Here is a 12,754-nt window from a genome sequence, read left to right on the forward strand (position 1 = left end):
CATTTTTTATCTATATATAGCAAGAAACATTCCTCCCTCGAGACTAAAAACTAAATGAATGGAAACATTCCTCCCTATGCAGGTTATTTACCGTTGTACGTACTGGCTTTGTATGTGGTCTACGCTACAGCGAACGGAGTATCAATCGCTGTTCAAGACGGTGTGTATGCGGTTGGAGCGGGTGGTCAGGGACATTTTTACCCAACATGGGTGGCAACATAATCTCCGAATCGGTCCACCTCCTCCATTGACATTGGCATAGTTTTGGACTCATGGCTTTACTGTTGCCAACTTGTCATTCTTTTTATATATACACTTTGCTAGACTCTTCGTTAAGTCTGTGTGCATCTTAGCTATGCAGAGGCCGGGTGTCATTCATTATGCTTTGTATCCACTTGATGCTACATTATGAGTTAATAAAAATACCCTTTATCGAAAATGAATGGGAAGAGACTAACTCATGACTACTCCCTCCGTCCCAAAATTCTTGTCTTAGATTTATTTAGATACGGACATCCGTATCTAGATAAATCTAAGACAAGAATTTTGGACTGAAGGTGTAATCAGCAAATCTATCATGTACTTGTCCAGCTTTGCACTTATAGGAATAACAATACATTTAGTACACAGAGCACTGCCCGGGCCTATAGAACCTTCATTCTAGTCTCTCATACTATTTACTCCCTCCGTTCTAAATTATTTGACCCATATTTATCTAGACACGGATCTATCTAGACACTAAACAAATATAGATACATCCGTATTTAGACAAATTCAAGTCAACTAATTTGGAACGGAGAGAGTACTAATCAAAACAGCCACTTCCCGAGTTGATTGTTTGCATCATTTAACCTGTTAAGTGCAAAGATCTAAAGTAGCAGATAATGGGTCAGAGTTGGAAGAAAGAAAAGAAAATGACAGCAGAAGATCACATGGTACACATAGAAACACATCATCTCCTACCATGTGTGTGGTTCCTGACATATGAGATGTTCTTCTTGAACTGGTCGTAGCATACACGTTGGGGTTGGTCTCCAACAGAGCACGTGGACTGACAAAGTTGATCCTAACTGAACAAAGGGCATATAGAATCTATTTTAAATTATCTCTAGGTCTACTCTTTCCATTGACTTGTCAGTGGAATTTACAATAGTACATGCAGCTATATGAACAAAATCCAGGTTCAGATCTCAAGAGATAACATTAGGAATTTGGAAATAGACAAACTTAACTTAATTTCTGGTTCATAAATCAACACACGAATTCGAAGAGGAACAGGGAGATGGTGAAGCCGGCGTACGTCAGAGGAGACGACATGGACCTTGACGATGAATCTCGTGACGGCGACGGCCATGGGAAGCCGAAGGAAGGTCATGTTGATCTTCCAGATGGGCACCCATCGCAGGGTCCTGTACTCCACCATCTGCGGTTGTCGCAAGAACTGGCAGCGCGCCCCGCCGCGAGCGATCGTGCGCCCACACCAGCTAGCCCCGCAACATGCCGACCACCTTCACCGTCCCTACGACTCGTCCCACGATGATGCGTCAGATCAGAGGAGGCCGCCGGCGAGGGACGGGACGGCGGCGGCGGCGGCGGCTGCATGTGTGCGTGTGTTTTTTGCCCTAGCAACCGATCCCCCTTCCGATTTTTCTGCCCCAACCAGCCTACTGGAGCACATGAACCGGAAAAGCCAGTCCACCCCCCCGTTCCTCTTCCCCTCTCCTACGCCCCCTGCACACGCACAACCTGCTAGGGCAAAAAACACACGCACACATGCAGCCACAGACGCTGTTCTACCGGTGGCTAGAGCTTGGAACTGAATCTACAGGCATATGCACCGGCCAGCAGAGAGAAGACATGTACTGCATGAAAACATGGACAAAGATTCACACAAATGGAGATGCCATATCGACACCATCGATCGACGTACAAAACCATCACCGCAACTAGCAGTCACAACCCCCACTCATGGCACATAGTACAAATCAGGTCCCAATTATTTCGCCACCAGCAGTACGAACTCATCTAATAGTACATCTCCGTGCCGCGGCGCGGCGCACGCTGGTCACGGGGCTTAACGAACCATAACACACGAAGGAAGATCGTTTTGATGAAAAACAATAAGACACGTATCAAGACGCCGGCGTACTCGGTCATACGCCGACGCGGCGTCATCGGCGGGGCAGCGGTCGACGACGGCCTCGAGCTTGTAGGGCGCGGCGTCGGTGGCGAGCCACTGCTCGACGGTGAAGAGCTGCTGGGCGCGGCCGCGGTGCGGGCCGGTGACGGTGACCTCGACGTAGTTGCAGTACCAGCCGTGGTGCGGGCCGGTGCCGTCGGAGGACACCCTCATGCGGCAGGGCGCGCTGGCCATGCACGGCCCGCGCCCGCTGAAAATGTCGAGGTTGCCGCGCTCGAAGTAGGAGTGGCCCTGCCACATGAGCCCGCCCCACGACGGCAGGTCCGAGATGGCCACGCCGTCGGCGTTGCCTTCGGTGTAGAGCTCCAGGGTGATGTTGGCGTCCGTCCCGGCCTTCCAGATCGACCCCGTCCGCACGTACACCGTGTACACGCACTCCTGCCTGTCGCCGCCAACCACGCCGCCGCCATTTGTCAGCTGCGGATCGGTCGAAGCCGGCAAGGTAAACGCGATGAGTACACGAGAAGAGCAATAATCATGTCATGTGGAGAGGAGAGGGAGGGTGGTCAGTCACCTTGATCTGGGTCGGGAGGTCGCGGCCATGCGCCAGCGCGGTGGTGGAGACGGCGACGGCGAAGGCGAGGAGGAGGGCGGCGAGCCGAGCCATGGTTGACGGGCGGATCGGAGTTTGATCGTTCGTGTGGGGATGTGTGAGATTGCTGGGGAGTGTATGGTACTATAAAATGGAAGTGGGTGATGAGGCCGCGTGGGGCCTTGGTTGTCAGCCTATCACCATGTGCCATCGTGGCTACTCAAAGTGGGGAGTAGGAGCATCTACAGCCGAACCTCTTAAACCGAAAATCTCTATTTACCGCGCGTTGCGGCAAATTGTTCCCGTATCGCACAGAGGGAAGGGGCACCAGCGAAGCTACTGGGCCGACCCATTCGACCAGTTCGTTTGTTCCAGTTTGGGACCTTTTTTTTCCTCCTGATTTTAGTTTCTCTTTTTTACTGTTTCCATTTTCTTCTGTACCCTTTTGTTTCCTTTTTTAGTTTTCTAGTTTATTTTACTTTTTTTTAAAATGTTTGGAAATTTCAAATATTGTTTAGAATTCAAAATTTTGATCCTATTTTCAAATTATGTTAACATTTTTGAAAAATGTATGCTAATTTGAAAAAATGCTTGTAATTTCTGAAGATTTTGTTTGAGATTCACGGAAAATGTTTGAAAATTTAAAAAATGTTCCCATTTTCAAATTTTCTTCATAAATTAAAAACAAATTCTTGTTTTTAAAAAAATTAAACAATGTTCGCATTTAGAGTATTTGTTCCCTTTCTCACAAATTGTTCATAGATCTAAAAAAATGATCACCTTTTCCCTTTCTCAAAAATTGCTCGCCTCTTACAAATTTTGTTCATTTTTACAATTTTTTTTTCCTTTTTCAACATTTTGTTCATAAATTGTTATAAAGTAATTTTAAAATTTGTTCGCTTCGTTTTAGAAAATGTTTGGTAAATCAAAAAAATGTTCGCGTCATTTCAGAAAATGCCTGATAAATCAAGAAATGTTCTCCTTTCTAAATTTTGTTACAAACTAAATATATTTGTTTTCAAAAGAGTTCCCATTTTCAAACATTTGTTCACAAATTCAAAAAAATGTTTACATATTTAAATTTTTTTCACAAATAAAAAATGTTTGGGAATTTCATAAAAAAAATGTTCCTGTTTCCAAATTTTGTTCACAAATTCAAAAATGTTCTGGAATTTCAAAAATTATTCCCATTTTGAAAATTTGTTCGCAAATTCAAAAACATATTTTCGTTTTCAAAATTTGTTCACATGTTACAAAAATGTTCATTTTTCAAAATTTGTTGATAAATTCAAATGTGTTCGCATGTTTAATTTTTATTCGCAAATTTTAATTATTTGGAATTTAGAAAAATGTTCTTGTTTTCCAAATTTGTTCACATATACTAAAAGAGCTACAGTTTTAAATATTTGGTCACAAATTTAAAAAATGTTTATGTTTTATAAATTAGTTCACAAATTCAAATTATGCTCGAGTTTTTTGAAAATAGTTTAGTTTTGAAAAAATGTATCACCTTTTTGAAAATATGCTCATGTTTTGGAAAAGATGTTTTGCGTTTACAAAAAGTACTTCATAATTTAGAAAATATTCTTGTATTCAATTTTTTGTTCCTACTTGGTTTTAGTTTCTATTCAGTTCCGAAATAATGTTTTCTTTTCAAAAAGTTTTTCCTTTTTACTTTTGAAATTTTAATAGAAGTTTTAATATGTAATTGTATGCAATAAACTTCAGTTACTACAGTGGCTATGGACTCGTTCAGGTTCTTCAATGCTGGCGCTGCAGATTTGTTATAGTAGTTCGCGTGTCGCTGTGGCGAGCGTGCGGTGCGCATCTGGAGCAGTTTGCGTGTTCGATTCCTGGTTAGTGCTCTTTTTATTTTTGCAATTTTTCATTATCCGGAGTAGAGCTAGTGGGCCGGCCCAGGTGAGTCGTCTCCTATGTGGAACTCCGACTCCTTGCCGCAATAAGCGGTGCATAGGAGGTCCCTCTCAAACCTGCCTCATACGTCAAGGTGGACTGCCTGGTCACGTTTTTTCAACCCAGACAAATGCCTCAAACGGGCCTCAAATATCCGGACTGACCGGTATCCCTCATATCCAGCCCAAATATGGGGATGGCCAGAGCGCATCTGCCTGATAAGCTCGGCCCACCATGAACCCCACGGATGTCCCATAAAAAACCCCATCGGCCTCGTCGGTCTGAAACCTTAGCTCACTCACTCTCCTCTCTCGCTCCGTTCTCTCCTCTTCCCTCACTGATTTCAATCGAATCCGACGCAATATCGAGCTTCAACAGCTGCTTCGACGACGAGGTGGATTCGGAGTATGAGCTTGCCCTCCGCATCACCTTGGAGCGATCCAAGGTGGAGACGGGGGCAGCTCTGGATCTGCAGCCTTGCCGCAGTTGCAGCTTCCCCGTCGGCGCTATCTCGGACACCGGCGCTGTCTCCCCCCCCGGCCCATGGGCAGCTCCGACAGGCGGCCAGCGCAATCCGCGCCTCCCCTACGCCGTCCCCTCGCCCCGCCGGCTGCTGCTCCCCCTCGTGGGCAGTGGTGGGTGCTTGTGCCTGCCCCGCCGGCTCGGACGCGCACGCCGGAGTCGGAGGCGCGCGCCGCCCGCCGCAAGAGGCAGCGGACAAGGGAGGGGCAGGCTGTGGAGAGCTTTGTCCGCCGCCGACGTGGGTTACCAACGGACCCCAACGAGGACGAGCGGCTCCTCGCGTGGGTCTAACGCTGGTTGCTTATGACGGCGGAGACGGACGCTCGGCGGCTCCGCCGGAAGAATGCGAAGGCTCTTCGGCTTGCCATCAAGCATTCCGAGCGGGAGCCGTTGGAGAAGGCGAGGGAGGCGGCTCGGCTGGCCAAGCTCAGGCGCCAGCAGGACCGGGCCGTCCAGCGCCTCAAGGGCCTCATCATCGTTGATTTCTCCTCCTCCATTGTGGCAACCCGGCTCAGAGCGACCGGTTTACCTTGCATTGCCAGCCCAGAGATCAAGTCTTCTGGCAACACACAACAACTTGGTACAGAAATATGCCGCTTTATTGAGACATAGGTTGGATAGTACATCAGATAGCGAGGCCAAGCGACACACACGATGCTGCTGCACATATGTACATTATTTAGTGAACATAAACGAAGGCCTCAACATCACGACAAAGCTACATGGCATCGGAAGGACGATGTAGAAGGACTCCATCTCACAGGGACATTGATGTGGACACGGCCTAGACTGCGATGCAACGATGCAACTCCAACTCCGGTACGGCTTCTCCTGAAACTGGCATGACAAGCTAGGTGAGTACTTTGAATGTACTCGCAAACTCACACAAATAAAGCAACAATGGCAAACAATAACATAATATTTAAGCAGGTTAAATGCAAGAACTTAGCATGCTACTCATGAAGTGGCAATGCTCACAACAGGGTCTCTCAGATCCGCTTACCATGTCAGTTACTTCGTAACCACAATCATCATCTTACCACGGTGATCACTTCCGGATCACAAAAGAAACCGTCTTAACGGTCTCAACAACTTTTCTCATATCACGTGCCACAAGTATAGCTTTATTGTGCAGGTTTAATATTTCTGTTGATCCACGGTGTGACCTACTATAAACTGTGTCCATGACCGAGGACACGGCTATCGATAGATTTAAACACGCTCTGCAGAGGTTAGCATATTGTACCCACACCACAGAACCCATGGCCTCGAACTTTCATTCGGGTGGACTAACGGTGTTCCAACAGAACCAATCTATTGCCATAACACTTTCCCGGCCACTCCGACCCACTCCCCTTTGAGCTAAGTCATGGGTGGCCCCGATGCCATTCCGGACATCCAACGGCCATCGTCGTGGCAAAACAAACAGTCCCAAACAAGGACATGGTACCAAAACAACTACGGGCACACAAGGCTATGCCTGCCTACCGGGCCAGGGTAGCGCAAGCGTGTAACCTTCCCTGGTATGAAGAAAAATAAGGAGATGCGCACAGGCATCTAGTAGGTCGGAAGAAGAAGATGCACATGATGGAATTAAGTGCCATGGTGGATGGTGGGTGCAGCGAGAGGCAGCACAGCATACATATCGTGCAGACGCAAACCATGGCGATCCCCCGCCACATTCTCACTTGCTCAGCTGGATCTGAACAAGAAGAAAGGAAGTCGATAGACAGATCACAGGAAAGAATAAAGGATGAAAAGCGAGCGAGCAGAGGACGGACACGGAAACAAGAAGAAGAAGAAGAAATTAAGAGAGAGATTCCGTGGATGGGTAAAGTGAAGGCGAAGCGAAGCTGCTGCTCTTTTTCGATGGAAAGAAATAAAGTCACAGGGCAACGCAGAGCAGTAGGGGCTGTGCACGGAAAGGCAAATGAATTACTCCTCGACACGCGAGCTACTACCACTACTGTAGGGAAAGTGAAAACCAACACAACACGTGCTGTCACTCACACTTACACTCACACTGCTACCTCCTTTTCCCTGCAGTATTTAGAGCATATACCGCTGGGCTTAACAAATTCGACCCCTCAAATACCATGGACTCGCCCGGTCGCATCCGGAGACAGTGATCGGTCACCTCTCAAAAAAGTATTTCACATCTGGATACCTCAAATCTGTATTATTACATGTAACGTGAAACCTAATCTAAACGGAGCTCGTCTGGTTCTACTCACCACTTGCCCAGCTCCACCCTGGCCATGTCCAGCGGCCGCCTGCGCTCTTCAGAGTGTTGGTCCGATCGTCGGCAAGGTAGGGTAGGGCATGAGACACGAGCCAGCTCACGGGACTCAAGGCCCCACCGTCTCCCATGCCCTATTATTCCTCGTCGGAGACAAGAACCCGAACGGTGCCGGTGGACGCCAGATCAATGACAGATCCGTCCGGGGACGAGCCGTCGACGTCCACCACGATGCGGTTGCGGCGCCCGGACTGATGCGCCATACGGGGCGCCGGAGAATGTGACTCCGCTTCGCAGACGTCCGCCACCGCGAGGGCTGTCGCCACCTCCCGCAGCCGGTGCCTTGCACGGCGGGCACGCCGTGCCATGGCCTCGTGGGACGATGGTGCATCCCCAATATGGGCGCGCCACCGAAAGGGTTGCGCGTCCGCCAGCGCGTTCGGACGCCAGACAGACCGCAAGGCCTCCGGCGAGGTAGCTACGGCCGGCCTAGCGCCGGATCCATGCCCATTTGGGCGGACACAATGGATTCTCAACGGATGGATCCAAGCGCAGCTGTGCACGGGGCTCCTCCCGGGCACGGAGCGCAAGCTTTGTAGTTCAAACTCCTCCTATCCGTGCTCATCCCACGCACGTACACATTTTTCATTCCGCAATTGTAAGAGTTCTTGAACTAGTGGCCTTAGATATGCATCAATGTCGTTGCCGGGTTGCTTAGGGCCTTGGATGAGCACTGACATCGTAATGAACTTTCGCCTCAATGCACAACCAAGGAGGAAGGTTATATATACATAGAGTCATAGGCCAGGTGCTATGATTGCTGCTCTGTTCCCCAAAAGGATTAATGTCATCTGCGCTTAGACCAAACCATATGTTCCTTGCGTCATTTGCAAAGTCCCACCACTTTCTCTTGATTTTTCTCCACTGCGACCCGTCAGCGGGTACTCTCAACTTCCCGTCTTTTTTACGATCTTCTCTGTGCCATCGCATCAACTCGACATGCTCTTTGTTTTGGAACAAATGTTTTAAACATAGTATTATAGGAGCATACCACATCACCTTGGTAAGAATCTTCTTCCTGGGGCGTTCGCCCTCAACATCACCTGGATCATCGCGGCTGATCTTATAGCGCAATGCACCGCATACCGGGCATGCATTCAAATCCTCGTATTCACCGTGGTAGAGGATGCAGTCATTAGGGCATGCATGTATCTTCTGCACCTCTAATCCTAGAAGGCAGACAGTCTTCTTTGCTTCGTACGTACTGTCGGGTAATTCATTGTCCTTTGGAAGAATCTTCTTTAACATTATCAGTAACTTTTCAAATTTCTTGTCAGATACATCATTCTCTGTCTTCCATTGCAGCAATTCCAGTGTGGTGTCCAGCTTTTTTTTATCATCTTCGCAATTTGGGTACAACAATTTCTTGTGATCCTCTAACATGCGCCGCAACTTCAGCCTCTCCTTTTCATTTGTGCAGTTTCTCTTTGCATCGTCAATGGCTCGACCAAGATCATCAGCGGGCTCATCTAATACCTCTTCTTCAGCTTCTTCTCGCATTGCCGGCTCGGCTTCTTCCCCCATTGTTGTACCATCGTATTCAGGGAACCCATGGCCAGGATAGCTGTCGTCATCCTATTCTTCTTCATTCTCTTCCATTAGGACCCCTCTTTCTCCGTGCTTGATCAAACAGTTATAGCCGGACATGAAACCGAACTCAAACATGTGGACGTGAATGGTTCTTGAGTTAGAGTAATTTCGATCATTCTTACAGTCAGCACATGGACAACACATAAAACCATCCGCCTGCTTGTTTGCCTTAGCCGCAAGCAGAAAAATATGCACGCCCTTAATGAACTGGGGAGAGCATCGATCATCGTACATCCATTTCCGGCTCATCTTCATTACACAACACCGAAAAGACCAAATTAATATAAGTTCATACATAAAGTTCATGCACACTTATTCTCATAAAACAACATACAAACTCTCTAGCTAAAGCATTTAAATGCAACAACAAATGCGATCAAGATTGCAACTAAGGTAGCAATTGATCCAACAACATAACGATACCAAGCCTCACTATCAATGGCATATTTTCTAATCTTCAAGTGCATTGCATCCATCTTGACCTTGTGACCATCGACGACATCGGCAACATACAACTTCAGTTTCAACTTCTCTTCTTCAATTCTTTCCAACTTTTCTTTTAAATACTCGTTTTCTTGTTCAACTAAATTTAACCTCTCGACAAGAGGGTCGGCTGGAATTTCCGGTTCACATACCTCCTAGATAAAAACATCTATGTCACGTTGGTCGGCATAATTGTCATAAACACGAAATGCAACAAATAGTTATAAAAGAGAATATATACCACATCTGAATCATAAACCGGGCGAGGGCCGACGGGGTACGGATATCAAAACCATGCCACTATGTATAACAAACAACGTACGTGTAAGAAAATTATACAAGTAACTATATATCTAAATCACACAAACATGATTTTTTTTATTAAAAAAAAGAACAAGAGGCTCACCAAGGTGGTGCCGGCGACGGGATGATGCGGGCGATCGACGGTGGTTAGAACGGGGACGGGAAGGCACTAAGTAAACCACACCTACATATGCAACCTAAGAGTTAATTTGAGCTCAAATTACATATAAATCAAATAAACTACCACATATAATTACTCCCAAAGTAAAGCCCACAAATCACTATAATTATAGAGCATTGCAAGAGCTAATCTAGCAATGTGAGATAATAGGACAAAGTTGCTAACCTTTGTGATCACTTGGATGGATGGGGGGCCTTAAAATCTTGATAAATTTTGGGCAAAATAAAGGATGAGCTCGAGCTTTGGGGAAGAACAGAGAGGAGAGGAAAGGGGAAGAACAGAGAGCTTGATCGCTGGGTGAACGAATGGTTTATATAGAAAAATATTTAGTACCGATTCATGCCACGAACTGGGACTAAAAGGACTGGTGGGGCCCCAGCCTGACACCAGCCTGCCACCACCTCTTTAGTCCCGGTTCGTGACACGAACCGGTACTACAGGTTCAACACGAATCGGGACTAATGATGCCCGCCCGCCTAACCGTTGGAACCGGCACTAATGGTCACATTAGTGCCGGTCCGTTTATAAACCGGGACTAATGTATCTTAAGTAAAGTAGTCCCGAGACTCCTAACGATTGGAGAAGAAGGAAGGGTATTCCGCCCGCAAGAGATCTTCATGCTCCCAAGTGGATTCCTTCTGGGTGTGGTGGCCCCACTCTACTTTGAAGAAATTCAAAGAGCGACGATGAGTTTTTCTTTCAGCTTCATCAAGGATGCAGACTGGATGTTCTCGATATGACATTTCAAGCTAGACCGATCGATTGGACATTGCATATCAATTATCTGTTGGCGTATGGCAATCTTCATAGACGGACCGAGATCAGGTGACTTGCCTCTTGCAAGTCACGCTGTAACTGGTGCCCCTATATCCAGTGGCGAATCTTGGATGAAAATGAAGGGCTGGCTCAACTTCTCAGTACAAGGGTTGGAACGGGTAAACAGCAGGCTAGACACTAGACAGTGGGCTGAGATGGGCTAGGAACTAGTAGTAAATTTTCGTTTTTCAATTTCAGAGGGCAGGCTTGAGCCTGTTGAAGCATGCCCAGTAGAATCGCCACTGCCTATATCAGCCACCCATGATATCCAACGGACATGATTGAGCAAACGAAATATATCTCCTGGACTTAAGAGTTGGTTACGCAGTGGTGGCTGGTTCTCACTTGCAATCCTGGAACATGGATGGGTCAACGTTGTACAGGGACTTGTTGCTGCCACAGCCGGCCGCACCGGCGGCAAAAAAGGATTCCGCACCGTTGTCGCGGCCGCCACGGGGAGCACGATGGCCGTCACTATGGGCACAAGCGCCGACCTCGCCGCTCTGTAGCTGCTACTCCAAGCAAGGATCCACGATAAAACTCACGCCTCATTGTGCAAATCCGCAAACTTCTCTTATTTTCTGATAAACAAAGTCGTAAACTTCCTCGTTTTGTGTCGTGTGCTTGAAAACGGCTATGTCCCAGACTGTTTGTTTGGTTTTAACTCAATCCTGTCCATTGGATCTCATTTGAATGGCTGATATAAGGATGCCAGTTACAGTGTGACTTGCAAGAGGCAAGTCACGTGATCTCGGTCCTCCATAGACGTGTATACAAGTATAGTATAGCAAGCAAACGCACATGTATGCATGACCTAAGGCCTAAGTGCACGTTCCATTTTTCTTCTCTCTCGGTATATATTCAGAAGGGTTCATGTTAATAAAGCACTCCTTGATTTTTAGATAAGAATTATGTAAATGAGCATCCATCATTAGTCCATCCATCATTAGTGCTTCTATGCAACACTTCTTCGCGTTGTCATGTCTCATATCAAGATGTTTTCTTATGTATAGCATGCATGTACCGGAAATTCACTTTGGCATATGGAAGCATATGCTCCTATCATCAAAAAATATATTTCAAAATGTTAAAAAACTTCCGAACACAAACTTGATGCGTACATCTCAACATTGTTTGTCCGCACGCCAAGTTTCACGAAAAAACAACATTTTATACACCTTGTGTACAAAATACAAAAGAATGTCTCATGAAAAGCCTATTTTAACACTAAATTTTGTCGGTTTGCGGTGAAATGAGTTTCTGTGCACGTAGAATGTCGAGATGTATGCAGAAATCATTTTTTTAGATTTTTTTGACATTTTAAAATATGTCTAAAACAGATTTTAAAAACCAGGAGCATATGCCCCAATGTGCCAAAACGCCACTCTCGTTTTCTAGTGCACACAAAGTAAAATAGTCCTCGAGTTATTGATGAGTTAGCTAAAACTTCTGCGAAGATTATCTACATTGCAGAGATATCCTCAGAACCAAATAGTAGTTGAGTACAAAAGCATGTTTTAGTTTTCGTGCACACGTAGGAAAATGTTAATTTTTTTTGAGATAACACTGCTAGCTTCACTAATTAATAGCAAAAATCAGTGAATTGAGTGTAGCTCAGATGATTAGATTTCTTGTCGTGAAATCAACCCATCAGGGGTTCAAGTCCTAAACTTGACACTAGTGCTTGCATCTTCATATATTTATTTCAATCTTTTTGGTGATGTTCGCTTACTAGGAGGAGATGTTCCCGTCGGCTAGGAGGCACCTATGATGACTTTACATGCCAGCTCATTATCACGGAGGCGCTCATAAAGTTAGATGTATGTGCATGTGTTCATACAGGTGAATGTACGTATATCGGTATATGCATGCATGTAAGCATCTATGATTGTTTTCAGAAAAACTGCACAAGAT

At 46.3% G+C, this 12,754-nt stretch overlaps 1 protein-coding gene across 1 annotated transcript; it reads right to left on the bottom strand.

The window, feature by feature from the left end:
* Positions 1-1,863: 1,863 nt before the first annotated feature.
* LOC125539121 (PLAT domain-containing protein 1-like) lies at positions 1,864-2,870 on the bottom strand. The gene is made up of 2 exons (XM_048702492.1): positions 2,715-2,870; positions 1,864-2,617 (listed from the first exon to the last, which is right to left on the bottom strand). The coding sequence occupies exons 1-2, from the start codon at positions 2,805-2,807 to the stop codon at positions 2,075-2,077; spliced, it is 636 nt and encodes a 211-aa protein (XP_048558449.1). The 5' UTR covers positions 2,808-2,870; the 3' UTR covers positions 1,864-2,074.
* Positions 2,871-12,754: the final 9,884 nt, after the last annotated feature.

Source organism: Triticum urartu, chromosome 1, assembly GCF_003073215.2.
Source record: "Triticum urartu cultivar G1812 chromosome 1, Tu2.1, whole genome shotgun sequence".
Taxonomy (NCBI): domain Eukaryota; kingdom Viridiplantae; phylum Streptophyta; class Magnoliopsida; order Poales; family Poaceae; genus Triticum; species Triticum urartu.

What these genes read in the sequence shown, in the direction of transcription:
- LOC125539121 (XM_048702492.1), bottom strand. Translation starts at nt 2,807, where the DNA reads ATGGCTCGGCTCGCCGCCCTCCTCCTCGCCTTCGCCGTCGCCGTCTCC. An exon ending in ACCTCCCGACCCAGATCAAG is followed by an intron (nt 2,618 to 2,714) that starts GTGACTGACCAC and finishes ACCGATCCGCAG; the next exon opens with CTGACAAATGGCGGCGGCGT.